Genomic DNA, 22,405 nt, shown 5'->3' with positions numbered 1-22,405 from the left:
ACAGTTTCTCATGTTGTGGTGACCTTAGCCATAAAATTTATTTCATTGCTACTTCAGATATGCAATTTTGCCACTGCTACAAATTGTAATGTAAATATCGGATATAAAGGATATCTGATACGTGACCAAATGGGGTTGTGACCAACAGGTTGAGAACCACCTTTTGGGTGCTTTCTTTCCCTGCCTACCCTTGCCCGCCCGCACATCATGCTAGACATCCCTCTTACAGATTAGGAGATGACAAACCAGGCCGTGATGGCACACGCCTTTACTCCCAGCCCTTGGTAGTCAGAGACAGGCAGACCTCTGAGTTCGAGGCCGGCCTGGTCAACAAAGAGATTTCCAGGACAGCCAGGGCTACACAGAAAAACCCTGTCTCAAAAGAACCAAAAAAATAAAAATGAAAATAAAATTGAGATGACTACAGCGTCAGCAACCAGGCAGAGGCAGAACCTAAACTCGGAAACTTCCCCCAACCTGCTCTGGCCCTCCCATCCAATGGGAAGGAAGCGGAAGTGACGGAATTCCCCCCCCCCGCCCTCCGTGCCCGGATCCCCGCCCCTCGCACCTTTCCAGCCGGGAGGGATGACGCGAAGCCGGAAGGGGCAGGGCAGGCGTCCGACGCGGAGTGGCGGTTTGTTGTCCTGGCTTTGCGCAGCAGCCCGCGGAGTTTGAGTGTGAGGAGGTCCGGGTCGCGGCGGGCTCCAGGCTTCACAGGTTCCCTGTCCAACTGCCCGCGCTTCTGCTCGAGCTTCACAGGTTCCCCGCCCTCCTGCACCGGCTCCGGTGGGGCCGCGCTTCTCGCTGCCGTGGGGCATCCTCTCAGACCCAAGTCCTGTCCCCACCGCCCGCCTATGCTCAACTCTGAGCAGTTTTCCGTCTCCCAAACCAACTCTCGTTTCTCCTTCCCTTCATTTCCATTACTCCCAGAAAGTAATTTTCAAACCCTCCCCCCCCCCCGCCCCCGTCTTTATTTCTTGCCCCTCTCTTTTCTCCTAAGCAGAAGTCAGATGCCAGGAGGTATGGCGCCCCTCAAGAAGCCTCGGAATCCCACAAAATTACCCCTGGCTTTAAACCCCACGAAGAGTAAGGACGTTTTGGCAGTGCTGGCTGAGAGGAACCAGGCCATAATACCAGTTGGGGCATGGGTGGAACCTGCCTCACCAAATTTCTCGGAAATCCCCGCACATGTGAGTGTCAGTTGACCCAGATACAGAGATCCCTGCCCACCTTTTTTAGGTAGGCTTCTCTGATTGTTGGTGCTTGGAGATGAGCAGCAGAAGAATGCTATTCGGTTAGAGATTATATCCTTGTTTAGGGATTATACATTAATGATGTATTTTACATCTTTTGTTGGCATAATCAAGTACGATTTCAGTGCTTATTACTCACCATACAGAACATAATTCGTGGGCCAGTAAATAGTTTATTTCACAAACTTGATTGTTTGCTGTGTACATCTTGCAGACATGCTGTAACATGATATGAATGGCCGTTGGTCACACTTTAAATGTTAATTAGTTGCTCAAAGTTTTTAAGTTTTTAAAGGAAGATCAAGGCAAAATGAAGTAAAAAAAATAGAAGAGAAAGAGTTTAATCCTGACAGAAACACAGAGAAAGTTGTAAATTCCACGAGGCCAGGGAGACGTTTCGTTCCTTCCTCTTCTGGTGTAAAGTAGGCCTTTTAGGACGTATCTGTTGACTGAATGAGAAGATATGGTCTTTGTTGGTCCTGAAAGAACAGAAATGCAGTTGCTGCAGACAGGAAGAAGCATTTCAGATGAAGGGACACCCTTTCGAAAGTTTACCACATGTAAATGTTTGAATGAGTCTCATGCTAACACATGAGAGCGGTTTTGCAAGGTTTTTGTTTAGTGTTTCAACAGGCTGTCCCTTGGCTCTTTGTTCAACTTTTATTGTGCATAGCAAACAAATGTTCCACAACTCATTTTTTTTTCTTTCTTTTTTCTTTTTTTGGTTTTTCGAGACAGGGTTTCTCTGCAGCTTTTTTAGAGCCTGTCCTGGAACTAGCTCTTGTAGACCAGGCTGGCCTCGAACTCACAGAGATCCGCCTGCCTCTGCCTCCCGAGTGCTGGGATTAAAGGCGTGCGCCACCACCGCCCGGCCCCACAACTCATTTTTATATTAAATAAATATTGCCTAGTTTATGTAGATACCCAGAAAGTGTTTATGGAATGCAGGAAATCTGCACTGTTCTTAGTGTAGACAAGGAAGTAAACATGGGTGAAAAATATATTCTCAGTGCTCTTGATTTTAGAGGAGATACAAGACACATTTAAATATTATATAAGGGTTCGGGAGATGGCTTAGCAGGTAGAAGTACTTGTGCAAGCCTGATGACCTGAGGTTCTGGTCCTGGAATCCAGGTACAAGCTAGATGGGGTGGTGTACATCTGTAATCCCCACACTTCTGTATTGAGATGGGAACCAGAGACCGGAGAATCTTGCAGAAGCTTGTGGGCCAGCTAGCCTGAAGCAAAGAGAGACCTTGCCTCAAAACCAGGTGGAGGGAGAGAGAGAGAGAGCCAACTTCGGAAAATCCTCTGATCTCCACACATAAGATCACACTGTGGCATACACATGTCTACACACACACACACACACAAACATACAAAATAAATTTTGAAAATTATAAATGTGGGGCGAAAGAGATGGCTCAGCAGATAAGAGCACTGTAATGGCTGTTCTTCCAGAATCCCAGCACCCATTAGGCATCTGTCTTTAACTCCAGTTCCAGAGACTCTAACCTTCTGGTCCTTGAGGACACTGCAGATATGTGGTGCACAGACATACATGCGGCGAAACACCCATACACAAAAAGATAAAGATATTAAAAATTATAAATGACTAGATATGGTGGTACACGCCTTTTATCCCTTCACTCGGGAGGCAGCAGCAGGGTGATCTCTGAGGCCAGCTTGGGAGGTCCAGGTCAGATATAAGAGCCAAGTCAAAACCCAAGTCATCAACTCCCCCCAGTTACAAATATTAATAACAATGCAATATAGTAAGTTAATTTTATTTATGTTCGTTGTATATATCGTTACATATTCATTGATTTATGCCTAGCTTGTCACCTTTCAGGAAGGAATTCAAGAGTTGGACTGCGTGTGATTAAGTGCTAAGACTATCTTCGCTTAATCAAAGAAGAAATATGACTTGGTTGGTATGAAAGTTTAAAACAATCTGGATAAGCAGAGATGAGATGATTCTCCTATCAAGGGGACTGAGGATAGTAGGAAGTAAGCAGGAAGTGGTCAGGAGTTCAAGGATGGGCTACATTGATTGGAGTGGAAGTCTTAGTACATGACAGGATTTGAAAATCAGGGCAGTGGCAAACTATAGGAAGTCTTGGGGAATATTGATTTTGTTCACTATTTGATATTTATCAATATGTTCCATTATCAAACTATTTGAATTAGATTAATTGCCTCAAAGTTATAAGGGTTAGGGAGAGATTAGATTTAGGGGAACAAATTAGAATAAATTAAAACAATTTAGACATGAAGCAGATCATCAGAATTTCTTTAGTAATAGGGAGTGAAGGAGAGAAAGCCCTGAAAAAGGTGAGTGAAATAGAAATCAATAATTAAAAATTGATACAAAGTTCTTTTATTACTGAAGTCAATACACTTTAATTCCATCTATTTATTTGTGTATGTGGAAATTGGTTCTCCTCCCACCATGTGGGCCTTGGTGAGGAGCTCAGCTCATCATAACCTTTACCTGCTGAGCTATCTCACTGGCCCAGTACTTCTTTCTAATTACTAAGATACCTTTATAATCTCAGTAGTATCAAACTGTTCAAAACTTGTTACCATAATACCTTTTGTGTTGTGTAAAATAGTTAATTTTAAGTTTTCACACATTCAGAATATTTAAAGTCCTGAAATATGCACAGATTGTCTGCTTTCCTATTTTCACATCATCCTGTTGTCAGCTCCAGTCAAAGGGAGTTTGGTCAGCATTTGGCAGAGCATGTGTAATCTGGGAAGCCATCCTTATGAGCAAGCACAGCACTGCCAGTTCAATGATGGGGTAAATAGTTACTTGGCTGCTCTAAGGGAATAACCTATTCTACATTCCAAGGGATCTTGAGGGTGCATAAAAACCTCATAGCTTGGAACTTTATTTCTCCTTGGTAATTAAATTATTATGAAAAAAAATCACTGTGGTCTTATATAAGATCTCTCTTACATGTAACACCCCCCATTGTCTTGTTGTATAACAAGCCACATGCGAACATAGTGGCGTAAAGCAGGTAATGCTGTGTGTCAGGGGCTTACACAGAGTAAAGTGGCATGTCTTTATCTACTGCAGTGTCTTGGGCCTCAGCCGAGTGGCTTAAGTAACTGGATGTATTTGGGACAGCTTGATGGGTTCTGGCCTTTAAAGTTCTTGGGTCTTTGCAGGCTATCGTGTTCAGTAAGACTTTTTCATGTGTGTAATTTGGGCTAGGATGACTAGAATATCTGGGGGTGGCTGGATATCTCTCATGTCATTTGGCTAATTTGACTAGCTGTGTTTCCGTTGACCATGGGAGTCTCAGAGTAGTCAGAGTTCTTTTGTGGCACTGGCTTTTCCCCATGGTGAGCTTTCCAGAGCTTCAGTAGAAGTTACTTAATGACCTTGTTGGGGAAATCATAGATCCAACATTTCTGCCTCATTCTGTTGTTTATACATAGATAGATAAAATTCAGTGTGGGTTAAAAGACTACACAGAAGTGTCAATACCAAGAGAATTGATTATTTAGGTTAAGATATCATTTTTGAAGACCAATTTCTATATATTTTAAGCATTTTCATCATATGTAAATTACCCAAAGAAAGGAGTGTTAAACATTTCCTGCCCTCAGATAGCAGGAAAATTAGTGCTACATTTTATTCATATTAAAATGAAATGTGCTATAGCATAAGAACTCAGAGGAAATTGCTGGATAATCTTGAAGACTAAGAAGGCCTTTACTAGATGGATGAAAGGAAAGCTACGTTAAAAATGGAGTGAAAGGCACTTGGGAGACAGGGACAGGAGGTTGAGGTCAGCTTTAACTATGTAGTGGGCTGCAGACTAGCTGGGGCTATAATAATGGCATACTCCCCTCCACCCAAAAAGGGGATGGCTAATTCTAAGTATGAAGGCACTATACATTGGAAACATGTCTGGTGAATGGTGAGTAATATGGTATTTCTACTGTCTACTGACATTAGAAGCCACGACACAGGGTAAAGTTCATTAAGAATTAATGAAGGCATCTTTGATTTTAGTTGATTGAATAAAACATTAAGATTTGATATGCTATTCACACATTCCATTTTTTAAAGCTCTTGACTTGCTCTGAGCTCCTGGGACTTGCGAGCTACACTTAGATAGTGGGTTTAACTCTGATTTCCTTGCTCCTCTGGAGACCCGGTCTTCACAATTATAGACTACCTTTTCTGTAGTCGTGACATTCCTCATGGGCAAAACTGATGACATTTAAATTCACTTTCTATCTTTTCAAAGGCTTCAGCATACATGATCGAAGAGGAAATAAAGGAACAGCAACGAAGAAAGCAAGAATCTCTGAAACATTTTCAGAGACAAGTCCAACACCGGGTAAATCAGCAAGTTAAGCTGAGGAAGAAGCAGCACCTGCAGAAGTCCTACGAAGCAGTGAGTCCCTAAGTGAGCTGGCTTGGGTGGGAAGTTTGTGTGCTTGAGATAAGCTGTGAGGCCTGTCAGGATCGCTTCTCCTTTGATTCTGTGTTGTTAAAATCCCGTTGTCTACGAAGCCCAGTCAATTTTCATGTAGAGAAACTGTTTTTGTTCCTGTGTTGTTCTGACTTGCCTTTTTCCCCTTTCATTAAATACTTGAAAAAGAATGTCAGGATTTTGGGTACAGATTTAAGTTCGAATTCCTAGAATGAATGGCCTAAATTTAGGGTGGGTCTTCCCACCTCAATCATCCGATCAAGGAAGTCCCTCCCAGGTGTGCCCTGTTGCTTGGGTTTTCCTTGATTCCAGACGTAGTCCAGTTGACAGCCACAGTAGCCTTCACAGTATGATGTGATACTGAATCTTACAGGATTGTAGACGAGCTAGGTGGGATAGTCTAGTTAAATTATTAGCACGTGATAGGTGCCTGGTAAATCTTGGCTACTCTGTCAGCTAAGGCTTCCTGCCCCCTACTCTGTTGTTTTGGTTGGAAATCTTATGGCTGCTGGGAGGGACTATTTGTGTTAGAAGGGAATAGAGTCTCATTATCCCCTCTGTTTCCTTTGTGTAGGCAGAAAAGGAAGGCTCTATAGCCATGCAGTGTTCAGATCCGACACATTTAACTCCTAAAAGGACAAGTGTTTTCCCCAGCAATTTGAACGCTGCTATTGGAAGTTGTAGGTTACCTCCTTCCCAGGTACTTGAGGATGCAACAGAAGACGGAGAGAATCAGAATCAGTTGTTTAAACAACAAGCTCACGCTGTAAGTACAGGTACATTTCATTTTATATTAGTGATTTCCCCTCAGTCCTCTAACCTATAGCTATATTTAGGGTATAAAATAGAGATTATGAGTTAATATACTGTATTTCACTTTTTCTTGTGTGTATGTGTAATATATATATATGTGTGTATAGGCGTGTGTGTGTGCTCATGTATAGGCTTGACGTTAACATCAATTTTCCTTCTCACTCACTTCCTATCTTATATATTGAGGCAGGGTCTCTCATGGAACCTGGTGTCCCATTCCCCATCTATGCCTCTCACATACTGGGATTTATACATGGACACCAGCTCACCTGAATTTTTACGTGGATTCTGGGGATCTGAACTCTGGTCTTCACACTTTTACAGCAAACTCTTTAGCTGCTGAGCTATCTTCCAAGCCCCAACTTCACTTTTTTATTGCCACGTTTTTGGTGCGGCGAGGACTAGTATGATAGTGCTTATTTTCATTTTTAAAAAATTGTTTATGGATTGATTGGCTGGTTGGCTGATAATGTCTTGCTGTGTAGCTCAGGCTAACCTGAGACCCACAACCTCTATCTCCCAAGTGCTGGGGTTATACATGTGAACATCATACCATCCTTATTATAAATATCTCCCTTATTATATTACATTCATTTGTTTTTGAGAAGACACTGTAGAACTATCTAAAGAAAGGTATTAAAAGCGTAGAATTCAAAATTTATTAGAGTCTTAAGTCAAAGAACATCGGGTTTCCCAGTTATACTGAAATTATGTTCTTTATATGTTATTGCCAGTTAGTAGCTACAGACAGAAATGATGTTAACCTTTGATGCTAAGGAATTCAATATAGCTACGAGTATTTCATTTATTATTTTTTTGTTTCTCTTTTCTTTTTTAAATTAATTATTATAATAAAATTAGCTACTATATGCCAGGCAATAATATTTTAAATTCTTAGCATATCAGAATACTTGGAAAACAATTTAGTAACTTTTTAAATGTATCTAATGATTAAAATTGAAAGCACTGTGAGTAGCAGCATACTCCCCATCCAGTCAGTTCCTTTCTTGGTTACCTGAGATTTTATTGATGTGTTGCTTACCTCTACTTTAAGAAATGTTCTTCATCCTATTTTAAAACACATATTTAGGGATAGTGAGAAGAAAAGAAAAAATATGTTAAACAATGAGCACATGCAAATAAAAGCCATTCTACTTCCTGAGTTAATGTACTTTTCCAAGTTTTACTTAGGTTCAGGGATTGACCTAACTGGGGCAACAAGACAAGATATAGGGGCACCTGTACAGAAAAGCTGGAAGCTGGGATCAGATGTACTGGGCTCTCTGATGGAGAAGCTGCAATACGCCAAAAGTTCAGCATGTTTATTGTGTAGAGTTGAACAGTGAGGTAGGTTATTGCATACAACTGGATCAAGGAGGCAGGGCTTATGGTATACAGCTAGATCAAGGAAGCAGGGCTTATGGTATACAGCTGGATCAAGGAGGCGGGGATTATGGTATACAGCTGGATCAAGGAGGCGGGGCTTATGGTATACAGCTGGATCAAGGAGGCAGGGATTATGGTATACAGCTGGATCAAGGAGGCGGGAATTATGGTATACAGCTGGATCAAGGAGGTGGGGATTATGGTATACAGCTAGATCAAGGAAGCAGGGCTTATGGTATACAGCTGGATCAAGGAGGCAGGGATTATGGTATACAGCTGGATCAAGGAGGCAGGGATTATGGTATACAGCTGGATCAAGGAGGCGGGGATTATGGTATACAGCTGGATCAAGGAGGCGGGGATTATGGTATACAGCTGGATCAAGGAGGCATGTTTAGGATCTCAGGGGACATAAATGCCTGGGAGGAGTGGGGAAAGCTATGTTGAATTTTTTTCTGCATACATAATCAGTATCTGCATATGGAGCAGAGAAGGATTTGCCATCCTTCTTGACCTCACCAAGGAAGGCTTTGCCACTTCCAAGGCACTGGGGTCCTTGACATGTCTGCTCCATGTCAGCAGCACACATTCACTCAGGATTTACTCACTTCCGCAGTACTTGGTCATAATCGAATTGGGCTACATGTGTAAGTAGAGAGAGTATTAGAAGGCACATGCTATCATCTTCAAATTTTGTTTTGAAATTTCTTTTGCCTCAAACTTTCTTTTTGTTTAGGGGCATTGTATAATTTGTAGTAATCATTTTGATAATTATCTTAATTTTCTTTTTTAGAGTTTATAAATAGGAGCCAGATATAGTGATAAATACTTACAATCTTCGTCTTCAGGAATCAGGTCAGGAAAATAGGAAGTTTAATGCCACATAGATTCTCCCTTAATAAAAAAAAAATGAAGAATTTATTAAGCTATACACGGGTTACATTATAAGAGATAGAAGAGTGAAGGAAAATCCAGTCTTTACCATCATGATTATAACTATAAATCTCATTGCAGAGGATTTTTTTCTATAGAATACAGTGTGTGGCCTGTCACGCAGTCAGCGTGTACGTGAACAGATTATATTTGTTAAGTGTTGTAGGGGGGTACTAATGTGAAATAGGACCCTTGATGGGTTTACATTTCCAAGTAGATATACTTTAGTCTGCTATACCCCAAATCTAGTAAGTAATATAGACATTTAATGTGCTTGATCAAAAAAGTTGTGCTGTGGAAACTCCAAATTTTAAAATTGTAAGGAAATAGTACAGAAAGAATTTATGCAAAGGGTGGAATTGAACTGCTTGTTTTGCATTGGTATGCTGACCTAAATTGATAAATTCCAGAGACTTTTTGAGGTAGGAACAGTGAAAAATGTGGGATCTGTAATGCTAGAATAAGTGATAAAATCTTTCTAGTTGGTAGTTTATAAGGAAATAACGGAGAAATGAGGTGAGGCAAGAAATCTAGTTATAAAGAGCCTTTGCATTATGAAATTTTAAAGGTTTGTATACATTTTCATTCTTTTTCCTTAAAAAAGATGACTTAGTGAAGGATGTCTGGTGACTTACTGATTTGGTCCTGTGAACTTTTTTCCACACAACCCTGTGACAATGGCTGTTTTTATTCTCACCATTTCTAGTGTACTTTTAATCCACTAGATGTCATTATGAAACCAGACAATGAAATTGTTGAAGCATTAACTCCTGTACTTTGTGTAGAACTGATTAGATAATGGCAACATAATTTTAATTTCTGGATGTTAGTGAGTTTTCAGGTTTTGTTTCTTTAAACTAGAAAAATAGTTGGAATTTTAAGTTGTTTTTCCCTCTTTTTATTATTTTATGTGATGGGTGTTTTGCCTGTATGTATATGTCTGTGCACTATGTGTTTGCAATGTCTGCAGAGGCCAGAAGAAGGCATTGGAACCTCTGGAACTAGGGTTGCAGAGGCTCTTGAGCTGTCATGGGTGCTCAAGCTTAAACTAGTGTCCTCTGGACTGCATCATTTTCGTGTAGCCCAGGTGGCCTTACACTCACAGAGATCCATCTGCCTCTGCCTCTCGAGCCCTGCGATTAAAGGTGTGTGCAGACCACACCTGACTGACACTAGGTTTTTAAAGATCATGTGACATTGAAATATTTAACATCTGGAATATACGTAATAATATAAGGATCATCTAGTGTCTTACTACTTTGCTGTTGCTGTGATAAAATACCTTGACAAAAGCAACCTAAGGGAGAAAGGGCTTCTTTTGGCTTAGAGTTCCAGGGACATACATTCTGTTGTGGCTAGGAAGACATGACGGCCAACAAGGACAGCATGGTGGCAGGAACAGGAGGCTGGCTGGTCACACTGTGTCTGCACTCAAAAAGCAGAGTCTGTAGGAAGTGCAGCTATGCTATAAAGCCTCAAGGCTCAGCCCCAGTGACCTACTTCTTCCAGCAAAGCTCCATGTCCTAAAGGTTCCACAACTTTCTCAAACAGCATCTTCAGGTAGGGATCAAGTGTTCAAACATGTGAGCCTTTGTGGGACATTTGACATTCAAACCACAGGATGTAGAGAGTTAGAGGTAAGGTAAGTTTGTCTAGGAGTTAATTCTGAGTCTGTGGTGTCTCTTGGTTATTTTATTTGGATTTCGTCTTAAAAACACCTTACCATATCTTCATTCTTACCATGCAACACATTTATCTTTAGATCATGCAGCATGTTTCATTTTAACTTTCTGTTTCTCACTGAATATTTTGCTGTCTTGGTTTTTTTAAAATAACTTTTTAGTTAGTATACAAAATAATTTCATTATGAGCTTTTCTATGTATATCATTATACCTTTTTCTTAATTGCCCTCTCCCACTGCTGTCTCCTGTTTCCTATCCTTTTCCTTTTTGCTAGCCTGCCTTCCTCTCCTTCTCTCCTCACTTTTGCTCTCTCTAAAACCTAAATTTTTGTTTGTGTGTTTGTTTGTTTGTTTTTCAAGGCAGGGTTTCTCTCTGTCGCTCTGGCTGTCTTAGAAGTCACTTTGTAGATCAGGCTGGCCTTGAACTCACAGAGATCTGTCTGCCTCTGCCTTCTGAGTGCTAGGATTAAAGGCATGAGCCACCACTGTGTGACCCCTAGGTTTTTTGTAAGAGAAAACATGATGTTTTGTTTCTTTCCTTCTCTCTTTTAGACCTTTTATTCTTTTTTAGCCTCCTTTTACTTTCATATTGGGGCTGCACACATACTGTAAGAAAAAACTATATATAAGAGAAAATGTAATGCTTTTGTCTGAGTCTGGTTTATTTCACCTAACAAGATGCTCTCTAGTTCCAGTCAACAAGCAAATGACATTATTTCATTTCTCTTCATGGATGAATAGCGTTCCCATGTTTTCTTCATTCGCTGGTAGACATTTGTGCAGGTCTTCTATCTTGGCTATTGTAAATAGTGTGCAGCCATAAAATGGATGTGCAACTCTCTCTGTGATATGCTGACTTAGATTCCAGCTAGAGCTGGATCACATGATAGTTTTATTTGTAGTTTTTGAGACACTTCCAACTGATTTCCACAGTGGCTACAGCGGTTTGTGTTCCTACCAATAATATATACTAATCCTTTCCCCTCACATCCATGCCAGCATTCTGACTGGGTTTAGATACAATCTCAAGGCAGTTTTTAAATATGTATTTCTCTGGTAGCTGAGTCTATTAAACATTTTAAAAAAGTATGTCTTGGCCATTTGTATTTTCAGTCTACTTATTGAATGGATGATTTCCCTTTTCTAGTGTCTAACTTTTTCTGTTCTTTATAGAGTCTAGGTGTTAATCCTCTGTCAGATGTGTGGTTAGTTACAGTTTTCTCTCATTTTGAAAGGTTTGTCACTTTCCTTTGCTGTATAGAAGTTTTTTTTTAAATGTCATGCAATCCCATTTGTCAACTAATTCTTAGAACAGTTTCCTGTGCTATTAGAGTGCTTTTAGAAATTCCTTAAAAATTTTGAAGTGTTTCCTGTGTGTTGTCCTAATAGTCAATTTCAGGTCTCATATAAAGATCCTTTATTTTTTTTTTTCTTACCACGAAAGTGTCATATGGGTTTAATTTCATTCTTTTACATGTTATGTTTTTACTCTTTTATGACTCCACAGATTCCTAGCATTTTTTCTATCCTGGAAACAGTTACTTTTTGTAGTAAGGATTTATTTGTTTTTATTTTTTTGTGTGTGTATATCTGTGTGTGCGTTCAAGGAGGCTAGAAAAGGCATCAGATTCTCTGGAGGTAGAGTTAAAGGCAGCTGTGAGTCCTGGGAACTGAACTCAGGTCCTCTGGAAGAGAAGCAAACATTCTTAATCACCCAGCCATCTCTCTAGCCCTTTAAGTAAATATTTAAATGATGTGAAATAATTGTTAAATTATCTATAAGGTGTTGTCTTTTCTATTGCTGTGTGAAGATACCATGACTGGGGCTTACAGTTGAGTTCATGATCATCTTGGTGGGGAATATGATAGCACGCAGGCAGGCATGGTGCTAGAGCAGTAGGGAGTTGGGGAAAAGGGGAGAGGAGAGAGACGGCTAGGAATGATGTGGGTTTTCTAAACCTCAAAGTCCACACCCAATGACATGTCTCCTCCAATAAGACCACACCTCCTAGTCCTTCTCAAACAATTCAATCAACTGGGGACCAAGTGTCAAATATATGAGCCTGTGGAGACCATTTTTTATTCAAGCCACCATAGATACCATTCAGGTAATTCAGAGTAGCCCACACAAGAAAAGTTTATATCAAGAATACACTCAATTGGTGCTGTAGATATTGCACACTGGTTAAGAGCACACTGGTCCTATGAAGTTAGTATGAGGCCATCTAGAGGCGGCTGGAGAGATGGCTCAGTGGTTGAGAGCACTGGCTGTTCTTCCAAAGGTTCTGAGTTCAATTCCCAGCACCCACATGGTGGCTCACAGCCATCTATAATGAGATCTGGCGCCCTTTTCTGGTTTGTTCTTATTATGTATGCAGATAGAACACTGTATACATAATAAATAAATAAATCTTCAAAAAAATGAGGCCATCTAGACTACATGAGACCATGTCTCAAACTCACTCCTCTACTACAAAATCAATATAATGTGTAAATATACTGCATTATATTGAAAGAAAAACAACTTTGGATAGCTATTTTGGCATTGCACATATCTTAAATTGATAATACATTCCATAACGAAAAGTAGGTAACATTCTATAAGTATTAATCCCTATGTTTTCCTATGATATACACAGTATTAATAGTTTTAGTTTGGTTACATACAAATTCTGTCCTTCCAGTGGGCTAAATTACATGAACAAATTAAAAGAGGTAGAGGATATACATACATATATAATATGTTTGTTAAATTTTGCCATGTATACTTGCTGAATGTTTTAAATTTTTATCATATAATAATACTGGTCATATTTTGACACTTAAATCTTGACATTAATTAATATACTATAAGTTTGGGCAAAGGTATCTTTGCTAATGACTAAAATTGTTTCTGAGCACGACATATCACTTTCTGTTATGTAACGTGTAGAAGACACTGTATCCAGACCTGTTTTAATTGATATGCAGCTCTTTAGCCATTGTTCCAAGCAGCTAAGGCTTGAGGGGAGGCTGTCAGCCTTTAGTAGAGCTTGTGAGATGCCTGTTTTCCTCAGACTTATCACATACAGGATACTGTCTCTCAGAGAGTCAGAGTGAGTGAACTTCTGTTGACTGGTGTTTCTATAGGTAGAAGAAAACCTAGGCTTGTGTTCTCTACCTAAGGTCTGAAGTAGTATTGTGTAACTTTATAAACAAATAAAGAAAAAGGTATATAAAATATCCATATTTTAAAAACAGAAGAGCTTTGCCTGTTTCTGCATTTCTCCCTCCACTAAAGCTACTATTTAGTTTTGATTTTTTGTAAAGTTTTATGTTTTGGTAGTGACATTCATGTTTCTGAGTAATTAGCTGTTTTGTGACAAAGCATTCGCTGGGAAGACGCAAACCACAACAGACCAACGTACAGATATCACCAAAGCCCAACTGATGAACCAGTGTGTTTACTGGGAGCCCAGGTGAGGAGCTCCTTACAGAAGCAGATAGAGTCAAAGACAGCTGCATCACCAAGGCCCACCCCAGCATGGGTGACAGCTCACACAGCTGGGCACCTGGAGCACACTGCACATCTTGCAGGTAGCTCCACAGTTGGAGAGTGTCCTTCCCAGGGGCCTCTGTTGGTCTAAGCCTCTTCCAGACAGCTGGCCTGCTCTGAGTCTTTGCAGGTTTTCTCCTCCGAGTCTTCTGTGAAGCTCAGCTTGTTTTAGTCTTGGCAGCTCAGAGTCTGAGGTGGACCCAGAGATTTGATTGCTCACTCTGGCAGCGAAGGGTTTAGTGAATCTGGTCAGTTTCAGGGACTTCCTGCCACAATTTTGGGTTGTTTACCTTCCTGTTTAAAGAGTTTCCTGGAGAATGGACTGTTCAATCTCAGAGGAAACGTGGACAACATAAGTATGTGGTAGAGATTCTTTCTGATGTCCCATTAGGAAAGGTGAGAATTTGGCTCACTTTTCTTTCCCTCTTGCCAGTACTTTTCCATCCCATACCCTCTCTTTATAATATTACTATACTAAAATTTTGCTTAGATTGAGATTCAGCATTTTCTTTGCCATTGCCATAAATATTAATCATACCAGGTGGTAACTGCAGTTTTTTTTTTTATCTGAAGTTATATTGATTCTTTTTATTTGCTGGGTTTTCTGTTCAGTTATGAATTTTTCATCTCCACTAGGGAATTATTTGTTTTTTAAATTATTTATTTATACTGATGTTTGTGTTGGAGGCAGGGTTCATGGAAGCAAGAAGAGGGCATCAGATCCTTTGGAGGTAAAGTTAAGGTAGTTGTGAGTTTCCTGATATGGGTGCTGGGACTGAGCTCACGTCCTTTGGAAGAACAGTATATGCTCCTAGTAGCCCATTTGTTTGTTTTGTGGCAGAGTCTTACTCCTTAACTGAGGCTGCCCTGGAACTTACTACTTAGCTGAGGCTGGCCTTGAAATTACAACAGTCCTCTTGCCTGAGTCTCCCAAGTGTTTGGACTATAGGCATGAGCCACTACAACCAGCTCCATCAAGAAAGGTTAAGTTGGCTAACCATTGAGTGCTAGTCTGTTAATAATTAATAACTGTAAAAGATTGAGTTGTGTGTCAAGACATTATTAAATTTTGTATTCTGAATATATTTTATTTTTAAGATTTTATTTATTTATTATGTATACAGTGTTCTGTCTGCATGTATCCCTGCAGGCCACAAGAGGGCACCAGATCTCATTACAGATGGTTGTGAGCCAGCGTGTGGTTGCTGGTTATTGAACTCAGGACCTCTGGAAGAACAGAGCTGTCTCTCCAGCCCCTGAATATACTTCCAAACATACAAATATAAGTACATGCATATACAGTGATCACCATTACCTTACAAGTCTTCTTTTATACTAGTTTCTCTTAATTATCAAATAGTTTTATACTAGTAATAGCTATTTTCTGTGTTTTGAATATTAATTCTTGTTCTTTTGTGGCTGCTCTAACATATTACCTCAAACTTTTTTGTTTTGTTTTTGCGACAATGTCTCACTCAGTAGCCCAGAAAGAACAGTCTTAAACTCACTGTGTAGCCTAGGCTAGCTTTGTACTCTCGTTCCTGCCTCAGCATCCCAAGTTCTATTATCTGTGCCCACATACCCAGATTACCTCACTTAAATGACTAAAGTGTCAGGAATGTATTTGTGAGGGTTTAGCAGTTAGACATCTAAACTGAGTTTCATGGATCCTAATCAAGGTATCAGCAGGGCCACCTTCCCACAGATTTTAGAAGAAAATATATTCCTTGACTTTTCCAGCTTTTGGTGTTTACCTGCTACCATTCCTCTCCTTGTAGCTGCGTTCTTTAAGCCTTTGTCTGTCTCTTCACACCATCTCCTCTTTGCTGAACCTCCCTCTACTGCTCTCTTACAAGGACACTTATAGTGGCAATTAGTGTCCATTTGGATAATCTGAGACTGTGTACATATATTAGTACCCTTAACCATATCAGCAAGGGTCCTTGTGCCTTATAAAATGTCAGAGTTCAAGGGATTAGGATCTAGTATTTTTGGTTGGCCAAATAGCAGCCAATATTCAGATTGCTATAGTTCTTGTAATTGAAAAGGTTTTCACAGGTTGAGGCTTGGCAAAGTGTTAGGGTATTGAAAGAGAAATAAAACACAGTGCTTCTTCTAGCTGTTGGACCACTTGAAACCCTGCTTATGACTCAGACTCTAATGGAAATTAGTAATTGATGGGAAATGAAATTCTGACATCTGTTTCTAGATGCATTACAGCAGACCTTTGGAATCTTTGGCCATATGGGTCATTGAAGCCTATTCTACCTGACAGTGAACAAAGCAGCATATAGCTTGCTATACATTGTTTAACTCCAAGTGCATAGAATGTCTTTTTGCATTGTGAATAACTCTCGATTTCTGTTGCCACTCTGCACCTTATCCAGAAGTCTTCTTTTTGGTAGAACAAAGAATAATGGTTCCAACTGGTTTACCTGGCTATAGGTGTAGACCTCTGGAAACCAGGGGAGAAGATATACTATGGAACATTGGACTGGTAGTGGGAGTTTTTTAAAAATCATTTGCTCATTATTAGTAAAAATTACATAGTTTGATTACTATATCACTACGTCATAGTTTTCCTCAAGGAAGACTTGATTCTGTTACCATTTTAGTAGTGGGTTAGAAGTATTCCTAGCCTTGCTGTAGTTTCTTTAATTAGTGTGGAGATGTTTGTTCTTTTCCTGATGCTTTGTGTATCCTAAATAGAAAGATGCACTGTTTTTTTTTTTCCCCTCCTAAATGGACATTCTTTGAAGATTTGAAAGAGATAAAATAGATTCTGCTACTGGAAAAGGAAAGTAGTTATGTACTAAAATCACTAGAATAAGGAGTAAATATAAAATCATATGATGGCTGCATATCAGTTGTTTCTTAGAATAATTGAAATAAATTGGTTCTGTTGTACAGTGTTGCACTCTACATTAACTTAATGTGATAATCAACTTCCATTGTTAACTTGACTCTATCTTGAATCACCCAAGAAGAGAGTCTCAGTGAGGGATTGTCTGCTTCTGGTTGGCCTGTGGGCTTGTCTGTGGAGGGTTGCTTTAGTTAAATTCATTGATTGGGAAGACCCAGCCCACTGTGGGCAGCACCATTCTCTAGGCCAGGTGTCCTGAACTATTAACAAGAATGAAATTAAGTTAGTACAATCAAGAAGTCAAGTTAGTTGCTGATTGGGTATAATGTGATTAGCCCTTTGAATTTCCTGCCTTAACTTCCCTACAATTGATGTGGGATTCCCCTCTGTTTGCTGTGAATACCATTGGTTAATAAGAAACTGTCTTGAGCCTGTGATAGGGTAGAACAGAGCTAGGTGGGGAAAACTAAACTGAATGCTGGGAGAAAGAAGAGCAGAGTCAGGGAGAAGCCATATAGCCCCTCCAGAGACAGATGCTGGATGGAACTTTACCCAGTAAACCACAGCCACGTGGTGATACACAGATTAATAGAGATGGGTTAGTTTAGGATATGAGTTAACCGGAAATACACTTAAGCTATTGGCCAAAGTATTGCAAATAATATGGTTTCTGTGATTATTTTGGGGCTGAGCAGTAGGGAACCAACAAGTGACCTCCTTACAACATACAATGGTGGACCTGGAACAGTAAGCTGAAATAAGCCACTTTCTCCTGCTAACCTCTGAGTTGCATTTGCCAAGGTATTTTTGTCACAGCAACAGAAATGACCTAGGACAGTTAGGAAAGCTTCCTGGAGAAGAAAGAAATCTGAAAAAAGGCTAGTATTAGATTTTAAATGAGGTAGTATAGAAAAGAGTCACATAAATAAGAAAATAAGAGTTTTAGGAGAACTAGGTATGGAGTCTTATAGCAAGGAGTAATAAAAAACATTTATGCAAGATGAATAGAAGATAAGGGTGTATTTGCTCAATAAATCCTAAGTATATTTAGGTATTACTACCTGACATTTTATGTATAAAAGGTATGTATCTTTTCCAATGGGTTTGCTTTATAGAACTTAAGTCAAGTCGCGAAGTTACCCAGTTTTATCGCAGAATAATGACAGCAGTATTATAAAGTGCTCTCAGCAGACCAAAGTCTCCTTTGCAAGTAATCCTCTTGTCCTGAACCTGGCATCTTTTAATAATAGAGACCTGTTTTCCTGTTGGAACACTGGGTGCATTTGGTATTAGGACTTTAACCTGTTTTTGTTTTCTTTTTTTCTACCTTCTCTGGCAGCTTAGTCAAACTCTGAAACAGGCACGTCAGCAGCTGGCATCCTTTAAAACTGTGAGTGACAAAAAGACACCAGTGTTTCTAAACGGTAGAAGGAAAAATTCTCTTGCCCATGAGGTAAATTAATTTTCAATATGCTGCTTTTAAAAATAGGTGAAAATATATCTAGGAATTTATTATTATGTCTATATAATTTAGAAATATAAAATAATTGAAGTAATATTTAATAGGGAATAATTGACTAAATTTAGGATATACCTAAATAGTAGCCATTCTTTTGAAAAATTATATTTTCAAATAATATCTGAAGAACAGGGAAAACGTTTAACTGAAAAAAGTTGTATATAAGATTACATATTTTATAATCTTAACTTTAAAAACACATGTATTTATTTAACAAGTGTTAACACTAGGCCGTGGTGGTGCACTCCTTTAATCCCAGCACCTATGAGACAGACTCAGGCAGATCTCTGAGTTTGAGGCCAGTCTGGTTCTACAGAGTGAGTACAGGGCAGCCAGGGCTGCACAGAGAAGCCCTGTCTCAAAAGACAAACAAAAAATAGTGTTCACTATTTCCTTACTAAAAATTAAAAGTTATGTATTATAAAAATTTTTAAATGAAGACAAGGAAATAAAAGTTATCTATAACATTACACAAAACTGTGAGACACTGTATTTGATCCCAGCAAGTGCAAGAAAGGAACAGAAGACCAGTATTATCTTCCTGGACTGTAGATATCCAAGTGTTTGTATGTCTTGGTTTCTTATCACACTTCTTGTTTCAGATTCTTGTTGTTCACTTGTTTATTATATCCTTCCCCAGTAACACTGAAGCCCCCTGAGAGATCTCTTGGTATTTTCACCAACAGGTTAACATTTGTGTTTTTATTAGTTTGGTTTGGTTTTTTGTTTGTTTTTTTGTTTTGATGCAGGGTTTCTCTGTGTAGGCTTGGCTGTCCTGGAACTCACTCTGTAAACCAGCCCGGCCTCAGATTCACAGAGATCCGCCTGCCTCTGCCTCCTAGGGGCTGGGATTAAAGGTGTGCGCCACCACTGCTCAGCATGAGTAGTATTTTTAATAAAGGAATTAATTTAATTCTAAACTTAAATTTAGAATGAAGAATTAGAAACCAAGTGTACATCCAGGCTTAAAAGTGTTTAAGCCTGTACTTAACAAAATGGCATTGTTTAGGTATCCTACTTATTTCAGATTTTACTAGTTTGGATGTTCGATTCTTGTATTTTCATGTGTTTGCTCAAGTTTGGCATTAACTTCCAGGTTTTAGTGACAGCATCTAGTAAAATAGACCCTTACTTAGGCTTTTTGGTGTATTTCTGCCCATCAACTGTCTCTCAGTTCTTTCCCAGTTTCAGTGCCCGCTTGGGATATGGCATGAACCGTACACATTGTGTGCTGCTTAACTACAGCAATACCGTCTATCCTGTTGTGACTTTTGAAATACCTTTTCTTTTGTGCCTTGCGTATTCTCAAACCTGCCATGTATTTGGACTATTAGAGTCATTGGTGGGTACTATTAGAAAGGGACTGGACAGTTTTCATAAGACAGGAAAAGGTGTTGTTAGTTCCTAGAGACTGTTATTTGTTTGGAATGTACTCAGGCCTTTCAATTGTCGTTTCCCAGAGAAAATACTGTTCACTGACCTGACTAAAATAATTAGTCCTGTAGAAGAGAGAATTAATCCTGAAATAACATCTTTGTGCAAACCAGTTTCATACGTCAGAGGTGCCATGAGTGTAATTTATTATTATTATAACAATAATGAGTTCAAACTTGCTGCTTGTTTCCAGAGAATGCCATGTCCTTTTTCCAGATAAAAGAATAGAAATAGATCCACTCCATATAACTGGGAATGATCTGTGAAATTAGTGAAATTTTTCTTACATGTACACCTTTACTCATAGCTGACCAGTATTCATGTATGTGTGAAGCAGAAACTACCAATTGGAAGGAATTACACTGTAACCCATTTAAATTCTGCCTTCTTTTTCTTACTAGACTTTAGTGCCGTTATACTCCTATCTAACTGTCACTGTCATTCAAAAATTGAGATACAAGTACAACATGTTCTTGTTTGACCCTTGTTAGGTTGCCAAGACTGAAATTAAACGTCTTCTGTAATCATGGGTGGCTAGAATAACTGCACATTGTCATTTCTAAAGTTTATATATTCTTCCAGAGTATTTTATTCCACATGTTGACATGTGATTTATTTGTATAGTTGAAGTGAAAATAGTAATTCTTTTCCTTTATTCTAAGCTGCTAGATCATTAATAAAGATTAAGTGAGTATCATGAGCATATTGCTTTCCCTAGACTATTTATATATGGACTGGCTTGTTTTACCTCCCCAGAAAGCATTTCTTAGCAAACCATCATGCATCAAGATAAACAAAGAAGCAAGAGAGGAACCCCCTGGTAAGATCCATGAAGGCCCTTTAACTACAATTCATTACCAGAACTTTATGGAAAATCAGGTAGGGAAATGTAAATACAGGTGTTTATTGCCTATTTATATCTCTTGTAAAGAAAATGTCTATTGAAAAATTTTAATTGGATCATCTTTTTATCATAAGGGTTTAAATGTTCTTTCTATGTTGTGAATGTATTTCCCTTATTAGACAGCAGACATGTGTGAGCTTCTCCCATTCTGTAGACCATCATTCACTTTAACAGTAGTGTCATTTATAGGCCCCAAAGTTTAGTTTTGGAGTCGTCTGACTTATTGTTGTCTTTTGTTTCTTGCTCTTTTAGTGTTACCTCTCCTAGCATACATGGGATCATGACGTTTTATCCTAGGTCTTCTAAGTATATAATTTTAGCTCTTACTTTGAGGTCTGTATTCATCTTTAATTGATTTTCATGAATGAATTGAAGAACGGGTCCACTTCATTTTTTTCTGTGTTGATACCCAGTTATCTTAATACCATTTGTTAAAGAGTTATTCTTTTCCCATTGAATTGTCTGACACCCTTGTCAGATGTCAGTTCATGATAAAAATGAGGGTTTCTTTCTTACCCCTCCTCTTCTGTGTGTCTGTATGATTTGCTTGTTAATTCAACCTTTTTTTTTTGCTTATTTTTGTTTTTTTGTTTTTAAACCAGCTGACATTTTGATAGGAATTCTTGAGTCTCTAGATCCTCTTGTGAGCTATAGTGTTGGAAATGTGGCCAATGTGTGGCGCGCGCGCTTGTGTGTGTGTGTGTGTGTGTGTGTGTGTGTGTGTGTATATGTATTCAAGGTTTCAGTATATTGCCCAAGCTCGTCTCAACTCATGGGCTTTCATTTCTATCTTCAAAGTTCTAGAACTATAGATCACCCACCAAATCCAGCAATATTGTCAAAGAACAATATTTTCTCCTAGTCTGAACATGGAATATCTTTTCATGTATTTAGATCTTTAATTTCTTTTAATAATGTTTTAAAGTTTTAAGTACACAGCCTTGTACTCTATAAACAGTCAATTACATTTGAATACATTGTTCTGCTAGACTTGTTTGTGGTATCTAAAGTATTCTAAAGTTATTGTAAAGATATGGTTTCTACTTGTAATGCTATGTTTAGTGAGCTTTTGGATTTTGCTTTTTGTTTTTATTATTTGCTTTTTCTTTAGGACCTTGGCTGTGGGGAAATTTCATCTGTTGTGACAGGTGAAAAGGAGAGAGAAGATTGGTGTGTGGGTTACCAGCAGGATCTCCTTTCTGAGGACAGAGAAAAGGCTGTCAGCAAAGTTCAGGTAAAGCCAAAAAAGTAAACTTATGGTCTTGGGGCGCAGATATATAATCTTAATTACTTGAGAGACTGAAGCAGAAGGATTACAAGTTCACAGTCAGCCTTGGATACTGCGTTTGAGTTCAAGACCGGCCTGAACAATTTTGTGAGAACTTATCCCAAAATAAAAAGAGGATTGATGGCCAGACGGTGGTGGCACACACCTTTATTCCCAGCACTTAGTAGACAGAGGCAGGTGGATCTTAGTTTGAGGCCAGCTTGGTCTAAAGAGCAAGTTCCAGAACAGCCAGTACTGTTACACAGAGAACCCTGCCTCGAAAAACAAATCAAAAAAAGGAGGCGGGGTGATTATGTAGCACAGTGGGAGAGTGTTTGCCTAGCATGCATAAAGTC

General features: G+C 39.1%; 1 protein-coding gene across 1 annotated transcript in view; it reads left to right on the top strand.

Annotated features, from left to right (window-relative positions):
* The first annotated feature begins 618 nt into the window (after positions 1-618).
* Positions 619-22,405, top strand: part of Ccdc15 (coiled-coil domain containing 15) — a 76,960-nt gene continuing 55,173 nt past the window's right edge. Inside the window, exons 1-7 of the mRNA XM_038324518.1 lie at positions 619-717; positions 1,004-1,190; positions 5,525-5,674; positions 6,288-6,479; positions 18,265-18,378; positions 20,635-20,757; positions 21,894-22,016. Of these exons, the coding sequence (XP_038180446.1) occupies positions 1,011-1,190; positions 5,525-5,674; positions 6,288-6,479; positions 18,265-18,378; positions 20,635-20,757; positions 21,894-22,016 (882 nt within the window). The 5' untranslated portion in view covers positions 619-717; positions 1,004-1,010. The remainder of the gene's footprint in view (positions 718-1,003; positions 1,191-5,524; positions 5,675-6,287; positions 6,480-18,264; positions 18,379-20,634; positions 20,758-21,893; positions 22,017-22,405) is intronic.

Source organism: Arvicola amphibius, chromosome 3 (genome assembly GCF_903992535.2).
Source record: "Arvicola amphibius chromosome 3, mArvAmp1.2, whole genome shotgun sequence".
Taxonomy (NCBI): domain Eukaryota; kingdom Metazoa; phylum Chordata; class Mammalia; order Rodentia; family Cricetidae; genus Arvicola; species Arvicola amphibius.
Note: the sequence above shows the minus strand (reverse complement) of the source record. Positions and strands in the feature narration are given on the sequence as shown.